Source organism: Diabrotica virgifera, chromosome 2 (assembly GCF_917563875.1).
Source record: "Diabrotica virgifera virgifera chromosome 2, PGI_DIABVI_V3a".
In the NCBI taxonomy this organism is placed as follows: Eukaryota; Metazoa; Arthropoda; class Insecta; order Coleoptera; family Chrysomelidae; genus Diabrotica; species Diabrotica virgifera.
Genome location: NC_065444.1, coordinates 239,609,252 through 239,619,318, shown reverse-complemented (window position 1 = coordinate 239,619,318; position 10,067 = coordinate 239,609,252). Strand labels below are relative to the sequence as shown.

General features: G+C 31.3%; 1 protein-coding gene across 2 annotated transcripts in view; it reads left to right on the top strand.

Moving 5' to 3' along the window:
- The first annotated feature begins 3,127 nt into the window (after positions 1-3,127).
- The window catches only part of LOC114328520 (SCY1-like protein 2), a 113,236-nt gene continuing 106,296 nt past the window's right edge, over positions 3,128-10,067 (top strand). For both annotated transcript variants that reach the window (XR_007696306.1, XM_028277386.2), the window contains exons 1-2: positions 3,128-3,347; positions 3,406-4,232. Coding sequence is in view for 1 of the 2 variants with exons in the window: in XM_028277386.2 (XP_028133187.1) it covers positions 3,209-3,347; positions 3,406-4,232 (966 nt within the window). In the remaining variant the exon portion in view is untranslated. The remainder of the gene's footprint in view (positions 3,348-3,405; positions 4,233-10,067) is intronic.

Genomic DNA, 10,067 nt, shown 5'->3' with positions numbered 1-10,067 from the left:
ACAAGAATTACTGTAATGCACGTTTGACATTCCGGATTATGGTATTAACTAACAATTTAATTATACACGGTGTGTTAGAACTATCCATTTTAGAGATATACGGTTAATTTTTCGTCATTTAATAATTTTGCAAGCTGTTAACTATTTTAATTTAAAGCTAATTTTAGAAGATAAAAGTACAAAGGCTTCTATTTCATTTCGAATCTCGGGGGTTTGTCTTAAGATCGGGGAGATTTTTAGAGGCCCCCACAATGAGTTTGTTAAAAAATAGATGGGTATTATGGGGTTAGCTTACTTATAATAGATACCGTATGTTTTTTGGCCAAACAAGAATTAGCGTTTCGTGGTCATTTTAAAGGGCGACGGCTCTGACATTCGAGGTAATTACAGGGAATTGTTAACATTAATTGCCAAAAAAGATCAAAAATTTTGCCAACATCTAGAAACATCAACTGTTTTTTCGAGAGTTTCAAGTGATATACAAAATGATATTATTGAAGCTATAATATACATTTAGCCATATCTTCATTTTTTTAAATAAGATTTTTTGCATCTGGTTTTGGTAACACTTTAGAAAAAGTCACGCGTCGCCACTGCTTTAGGCTTTAGTATTCTAAACAAAACTATATTAATATTCATCCTGCGTCCTATTCGCGGTGTGCAAGTACTTGGAAGGGAAACGAGAAACGACCGTGCGCGAGTCGCGGAGAAATATTGCAACTATCTTAAATAATTCATATTGTCAATTGAAATTGTCAAATTGACGTATATTTCATACCTTCTGTCATTGAAGCAGAAAAATTATATATTGCTCCACAATATTGATATGATAAGCAATTATTATATAAAGGTAAATTTAATTAATTGTATTTTGCTTGCAGTACTGCATTTTAATAACTAATTTTATTTATTACATACAATAATTTACGTTTGCATAACATAACCTGCATCTTATTTTTTCTTCTTATTATTTTTTTGGACTATGGCCTTGACAATTATCCAGCAACCAGGACTAATGTTATTGGCCCATATAATTAAAAGTGCGAATAAAAGTACAGAGCGTAGAAATAGAGGTCGCTTTGCCGAACTTGCACGGTCCCAATATTTGACAGGCTGATGTCTTTGAAACTTCTAATATTCCGGTCAGGAGATTTAGTGAGCCATGAATTAATAATTTATTTTAAAGTCGTGGCATATTATCATTGCCGAATCGTTTCCAGCACGTAGCGTTTATTTTCCGAAAAATATTGATTTTAATGGTTTTAAATATGTCTGGAACGTATCGTATCGATCGTATCAGACATCTCTTTGTAAAATCAGGTATTTCGGAGACTACACTACGTGCTGGAAACGATTCGTGCATGAAAATATGCCGCGACCTTAACAACTAAAACTAAGGATTTCTAAGAAATAAGAAATATAACTATATACAATATAATATAACATAATATAATATATAACTATAATTAGTCCAGAAAGCCACTGTGCATCCGCTAGGAAAAATATTCTGATTCAGATTTTTTGCACAATCTTACTCAAAAAGTACTTCTTTTAACAAATTTGCATGTTGCCAGGACCAAAAGGTGGTCAAAAATTTTTTAAACGTTTTTTTTTTTGTTTTTTCCTAAAATTATTTTTTTTGCATGGAACGAAGTTTTTTTTAGGTTTTTTGGATCATTCCAAACAGAAAAGGTCTTTAGTGACATTTCTCTTAAGTTGATGAGTTGAACCCTCAAAAACTATGTGAAAAACTGAAAATTTGAGTATTGCCAAGGTAGGTAGATATTCTTTAAACATCGATTGATGAAATCCCGAAGAGTTTTTTGCAATACAATATTCAAAACTCCTTTGTTTTTTAATTGCTAATCAAGCGTGCGCGACACTATTTTCTACCTACAGTATGGTGCCAATGAAAGGAATAAATTCGTTATTTCGTAAACCGGCGACTTTAAGGAAAAATCCCGAAACAGGTCGATTTTTATTTTTAAGTTATGATATTGTGGCATATATGGTATACTAGTGACGTCATCCATCTGGGCGTGATGACGTAATCGATGATTTTTGTAAATGAGAATAGGGGTCGTGTGCTAGCTAATTTGAAAGGTTCTTCAATTCTCTATTCCCTAATATAAACATTTATATAATTATGTATACAGGGTGTCCTTCAACTTCTTTTTTTGTCAAATAATTTAATTTAATAAAAATTTTTTTGGACACCCTGTATAAATAATTATGTAATTGTTTACATTACTGAATAGAGAATTGAAGAGCCTTTCAAATGAGCTGCCACACGACCCCTATTCTCATTTAAAAAAATCATCGATTACGTCATCACGCCCAGACGGATGACGTCACTAGTATACCATATATGCCACAATATCATAACTTAAAAATAAAAATCGACCTGTTTCGGTTTTTTTCCTTAAAGTCGCCGGTTTACGAAATAACGAATTTATTTCTTTCATTTGCACCATACTGTATACCCATGCAACGGTGGAAAATAGTGTCGCGCACGCGTGATTAGAAATTAAAAAACAAAGGAGTTTTGAATAGTGTATTGCAAGAAACTCTTTGGGATTTCATCAACCGATGTTCAAAGAATATCTACCTACCTTGGCAACATTCAAATTTTCAGTTTTTCACATAGTTTTTGAGGGTTAAAAATGGCCGATTTCGCAATTTTTCAATTTTTAATCGCTTATATGTCAAAAACTATCAACTTTAGAGAAAAGTCACTAAAGACCTTTTCTGTTTGGAATGATCCAAAAAACCTAAAAAAACTTTGTTCCATGCAAAAAAAAATAATTTTAGAAAAAAAAACAAAAAAAAAACGTTTAAAAAATTTTTGATCACCTTTGGGTCCTGGCAACATGCAAATTTGTTAAAAGGAGTCCTGTTTGAGTAAGATTGTGTAAAAAATCCGAATCCGAATATTTTTCCTAGCGGATGCGCAGTGACTTTCTGGACTAAATATAACTTATGTATTGTGTATTTGTAACTATTATAAGTAAACGGAAGGTTGGTTTCGTAAGAACTTCTTTTTAAAGAATTTTAGCCATTTTTAGGCAATACTTTATACAGCAAAGTAGTTAATGACAGAAGTGACACTGACACATTTGATGTCTGAGTCATAAATTTTGACAGGTGGTACCAAAACAATTTAGATAATTTTGCCATTTGCGAAATTTATTAATATTATTTTATAAAAATGGACGTATTTAACAAAGTAATTAATCAAGTCAGTAGTTCTGTTCATAGTACGGTATCCCAGTTATCAGGTGTTCTACCAGGTAATCCAGTAACTAGAGAATTTGAGTCTTCTGCACATATTGCCTCTGCAGGTCCAGGTAATAGGTAAAATCTTATCAACTATTTCTAGAATAATAATGTATGATTATGTTTAAGGGTTGCTTTGGAAAATTTATAAAGGAAATAAACGATCTACTAGACAAGAAGCTTCAATATTTGTATTTGAAAAGCGCCAGCTAGATAGATACAGTAAAACAGACAGGGAGTTAATTTTAGAAGTACTGCGAAGAGGAGTAGTACAGTTAACAAAGATACGCCATCCGAAAATTCTGACTGTTCAACATCCTCTAGAAGAAAGCAGAGACAGTTTAGCTTTTGCTGCTGAACCAGTGTTTGCTAGTCTAGCAAATGTCCTGGGACAAACAACCAACATGCCTCAACCAGCAAATATGTCAGACTATAAATTATTCGATATAGAAATTAAGTATGGAATACTGCAATTAGCTGAAGGTTTAGCATTTTTACATAACGATGTTAAACTTCTTCACAAGAATATCAGTCCAGAAAGTGTAATAATTAATACGCAAGGGGCGTGGAAGGTTTTTGGCTTTGATTTTTGCGTGATTAATACCAATCCTGCTAATATGCCGCCTAGTTATGTATTTGAAGAATACAGTGCTACTGTACCACCAGTTTGCCAACCAAATTTGGACTACCTAGCTCCTGAACATGTATTGTCTTTGGTACAATCCCAAGCTAGTGATATGTTTTCTCTAGGAATGTTAATCTATACGTTATACTCCCCAGATAGGAAATGCTATAAACCAGTGAGGGATCTTCAGCAATTCAGAGCAAGAGCCCAAGACTTAAAGAAATTTACCACAGGAAAGATTCAGTTTGTTCCAGAAGAACTCAGGGAGTTCATCAAATTGCTATTAAATGGTACTCCAGAAGTGAGGCCAGATGCTCATCAGTTTGTTAAGGTAAAATACAAAATCATTGTACTGGTTATATAAAATTAATAAAACAATAATTGTTAAAATGAAATAAAAATGTAAATAGTTAGCAATGGAATGTTCACGTAGATAAAGTTAACATATCTATTGTATAAGGCCAACTTCAGACCAATACTCAAATTTATTGCTAATTTAATAAAGAAAGAAAAAGATTATTGCTGTAGCCATTTTTGAAAAACAATACTTACATAATATGCTAACTTTATCGTAAATCTAAAATAGCCATGGTTATATCTTAGCAATGAAAAGAGCTACAGGGCCCATCTTGGCACCATATTTTATTTATTTATTTATTAACGGGCCTTTCCCACTTTTAGTACAATTTACAGTTTAAAAACCTCAATAGAATTAGTCAAATAATAAAATCCTAACATAAAATCAGTCTAAATACAGTCTAAAAAGTGCTTAGAAAAATAAAGTTAAAATAATAAAACAATACAACATTGATAGATGAAACTGACAGGCACAAAATCATTAGTTACACGTTATTACAATATTGCTACACAATTACGTTGAAAATTTTATATCACAGTTTGCTTTAACAGGCTGACAAATTTACTAAAGCTTTCATTAAAAAAATCCAAACTGTCAGCATAAGAGTTAGCCATTCGTGCCACTCTAGGTATATGAGAATTAAGGCCAACATTGGTTCTCCTAAATGGCTGATGAAATATGTTAACTAATCCGGTGTTTCTAATTGGAACTTTCATAGTAGGCAGGAAAAATGTATTTGTAATAATGCAAAATCATATGAAAACTCATTTACATGAGGTATATTGGATTGATATGCTATGTACCTAAGGAACTTTCTCTGCACCTGCTCAATTCTGTGAATATGTGAAGTATAATGGGGGCTCCAAACTGAAGAACAATATTCCAACAAAGGCCTGACAAGACTAGAGTACAGCAATCTAATAGCATTAATACTCCTAAAGTCATGTGTGCTTCGCTTAATGAATCCAAGCATCCTAAGTGCTCTAGAAACTATGATGTCAATGTGATTGACAAAAGATAGTGTGGAGTCCATTGTGACTCCAAGGTCCCTAATAGATGAGACTTGGGACAATGGTGTCCCTTTAATACTGTATTCAAAATTCATTTTATTAAGTTTTTTAGTAAAAGTTATGGAGTTGCACTTAGTGATGTTTAGATCCATGGCATTGATCTCACACCACTCATCAAGTCTGGCCAGATCTGACATAAGTTTAAGACAGTCCTCTGGGGAGGAAATTATAAGGTAGCATTTCAGGTCATCTGCAAAACACAAGAATTCGGCAAATCTAAAATAGTCCAAAATATCATTGACAAATAATACAAATAATAAGGGTCCCAGGTGGTACCCTTGTGGTATTCCAGAAGGATTGGGAATATTTTTAGACATGTAATTATTTACCTTTACAGTTTGACATCTTTCAGTTAGATAACTGGCTAGCCATTCCAATATTGTTCCCTGAATACCAGCAGTTTCTAGTTTGTTGAGCAAGATTTTGTGATTTACCCTGTCGAATGCCTTGGAAAAGTCTGTGTAGATCGCATTAACCTCCCCGCCCCCCATCCAAGACGTCTGACAGATAGTTAGCAAAAGTAATTAAATTTAATTCTGCAGATTTTTTGCTAAGAAACCCAAACTGCTCTTCTATTACTGTCAAACTTAATTTTGATCTTAAATAAGCCGCTACTTTTTTCTCGATTAATTTTGGCTGGAATGGAATTAAGACTGCATACTGGTCTATAGTTGGATATATCAGCTCTGTTACCAGACTTATAGATAGGCGTAAGATAACTCGCTTTCCAGAAATCTGGAAAGATACCTGAAGCAAGAGATTTATTGAATATCACATGAAGTGGATGTGAAAGAACAACAACATTTTAGATGGAAATCATGCTGCTGATGATGAGAATTTTCAAATTATTGACAATGAAACAATAATATTTTTCAATGAAAAGTAAATTGTATATTAAGTATTTAATACGTCTTTATAAAAGTAATTATTAGAAATACATTTTTTCTTAAAAAATTGCAAAATATTTTTATTGAATGTTTTAAAGTAAACAACGATTTCACATTTAGTGGTAGACAGCTCAAAAGGCATATTCGAAATATTTCGAAAGAAAAAGTGTTTAATTCAATGAGATACGCCTTGCCTAAAAGTGATTTTCGAAGAGATTCAGTGAAATTGGTTTTCTGTATATAAATTATTTGTTAATAGCAATTGCCGGCACACTTGGAGATATTAAAAAAATTAAACTTAGAACATGGTAAAAAAGGTTTGGTGAAAAAAAGGTTTGGTGCATTAGAAATGAAAAAAGGAATTTGATTGACGGATTCAACCATTGTTTGATGTAAGTTCATTTTATCTAACAATGAAACACTGAAAACTTTTGTTTTCAATACCTCCACAAAATTTATTTTAATTATGATTTATTATTATTTTTATTACTCTGCCGAAACAGCTGCAGTGACACTAATTTGTAATAAATTTTGTGGAAGTTTTGAAAGCAAAAGTAGGTATTCAGTGTTTTATTGTAGATAAAAAAGTTGGTATACAGTGATGAGCGTGCTATTAACTGGCAAAATAGCGCAAAAGATGGAAAACATATTAAATTAGCGTTAGAGTTGTTAAATTTAGCGATAGTAACCTATAAATTTATATTATATTGATTGTCTCCCACCTTTAGACCTATCAAAGGAGTATATCAACTAAAACTGTCACTGTGACAGTGGCATTGCTCAAATTCGTCCGATACGTCTAAAGGTGGGAAACAATCAATATAATGTCAATCTATAAGTTACTATCGCTAAATTTAACACCTCCACTAGGTTCATCTCTTTTTATCTCACAACTTAATATGTTTTCCATCTTTTGCGTTATTTTGCCGGTTATTAGTGCGCGCTAATAACCGGTAAAATAGCACAAAAATGGAAAACGTATTAAGTTGTGAGATAAAAAAAATGAAACTAGTCGAGCTGGGATATTTAGCGATATTAACCTCTAAATTTACATTATATTGATTGTTTCCACCTTTACACATATCAGAGAAGTATGTCAACTAAAACTGTCACTGTGACAGTGGTAGTTGCCAAACTCGTGCGATACGTCTAAATGTGGGAAACAATCAATATAATGTAAATTTATAGGTTAATATCGCTAAATATCCCAGCTCGACTAGTTTCATTTCTTTTTATCTCAAATCTTAATACGTTTTCCATCTTTTGTGCTATTTTGCCGGTTATTAGCACGCTCATCACTGTATATTCTGTTTCTAAACATCTTATGAGGGGTTACCCGCCTATTTTACTCTATTTTTTTATGTATTCTCCTAGTTCATCAACTGCTTTCAAGGTAAACTTGAACATTAATTTAATTGGACAGTAGGTATAATAAACCAAAATTCTTTCATCTGTTTACCACCATAAATTTCATTACATCCAAAAAAGGTTTAAATGTTGATATAACCAGTTTGATCTCAAAAGTGTTTATAATAAAAATGTTTATTTGGTCTTCTTCTTTTAGACATGATGCATTTCTGGTATTGTTGACACCTATAGGTATACATTAAATTTGTTTTGTTTGTTTGAAAACCAGAACTGTTTATTACTTACAATAATTACTTTTAAGTATGCGATATAAAAATAAAGCATTTTTTATAAAATAAGTTTTAACAAATAGTAGATATTTTTAACACAGCTTTAATTTATTTATAGCCATTTAGTCTTTAAAAACATCTTTGCTAATTTATGTAATTTCGGTAACTTATTAATTAAGAAGATTCCCACCTCCAAAAAAAAACTTATTAATACAGAGAAATAAGCAAAAAAGACTGTCCAGGACCGTGATATATCCACGTATCTGAAATTTTGATTAGCGATTACAGGCCTTATAAAACAACCTATATTTATGTTCTCTGCAGATATTTCGACGTCTTTTTTAATTATTAACAATTTAGTGTAAAAAATGAAACCTTTTCGATTTTTTTTGCTTACCATTAAAAAGCTTGATATTCAAGGTAAAATTACAAAACTTTATTTTTTAAAAGATATACCTAAAAGCTTTCGAATGCCTTTGCTAAAAGTTTGCTATTACTCATAGCAGAAATATTTTTAGGCCATGAACCGAAGCTTTTCACCTCGCAATTTTTACAGAATGGATCGATTTGCTTGAAAATTTGAAAATAAATAGTGGATAGTCCAAGGATCAACATCTATATGATGCCGAAAGGCGCTTTTACCATGGGGGTGGTTGCCACCCCATCTCGGGGGTGGAAATTTTTTATTATATTTTGACCGCAAAAGTTGATAAAAACATTCATTCTAAGCAAAACATATTCTATACATTTTTTTGATAAAATGAATAGTTTTCGATTTATTCGCTATCGAAATTGTTAGTTTTGTATAGAAAAAATCAATGTTTTTTGATATACTCATTTACGATTCACTCAATTTTTGCCGTAGAAAAATTTTTTCAAACCAAGTTGTTGGGAATTAAATACCCTACAATTTTATATTGAAACATTTTTTCATATCTCTGATGCTAATCTTTCTACTCTGAAGAAAATGGCATTTTTTACCAAACTACAAAAATTCGTTATTCGCTTAACTCCAGTTTTTTAAAAACTAATCATTCTAAGCCCGTCAAACTTTTAGAATCTATTAATAATAGGTACATAAATAAATAAGAATGAATAAGGCCAAGGACTAAAAACACCGTCAACTTACATTATTATGCTTCCAATTGGATTTCTCCTTTTTTTTTTCAAAAAAATATATTGATTTTTTAACCGTAACTTTTTTACATTATATCTTAGAAAGTTTGGTAAAAAATAATTTTGTAGGTTTTTGCAAGATCTATAAGCCTATTAGTATTAAATCTTTGTAAAACCCTCAGTCGCAAAAAGAAGTGACTTTGAAAGGGTTTGTAAAGGTGGTTTTTGCATGTTATTACAAGTTTTAATTCTCAATAGCTCACTCAATTTTTGCCGTAAAATAAATTTTAGCAAACCAGGTTCTTGGTAATTAAATAAGCTACGATTTCACATGTAAACATTTTTTCGTATCTCTGATGCTAATCTTGCTATTCTGAAGAAAAAGCCATTTTTTCCAAACTACAAAAATTCATTATTAATTAGCTTTTAACTCCATTTTTTTAAAAACTAATTATTCTAAGCGGGTCAAACTTCTAGAACCTATTAATAATACATGAATAAAAAAGACCAAATAAGCTTAATGGCTAATTTTAATTAGGGTGGTGATTAGGGGGTTCCTTGCGATCACTTTTTCGCTGAAAAAAAATGGGGACTGACATTATTTTCATTATAATTCACTAGATTTTTGAGCTACAGACTTTTTTTATTTCTGGAGATAGATATTTATAAGTACTTTAAATTAGTTTGAACAAGTTGTCCTCGAAAAATGCATAGTTTTCCCGTCTTTTGACTTTGAAACTACAATATTTAGCATTTGACGAAGAAGAGCCAACATATAAAAAACTGTTTTGTTTATTTTTTCAAAAGGTACATTTTTTTTTAATTAAAGTTGTTTTAATAAAACGAAAACTTTTGGAGTTATTAGCAGAAAACTCATTAAAAACATTAATTTTTTCGATATAAAGCTAACACTTTCGATAGCAAATAAATCGAAAACTATTAATTTTATCAAAAAAATGTATAGAACGTTTATTGCTTAGAATGAACGTTTTTACCAACTTTTGTGATTAAAATATAATAAAAAATTTCCACCCCCGAGATGGGATGGCAACCACCCCCATGGTAAAAGCTCCTTTCGACATGATATAGATTTTGATC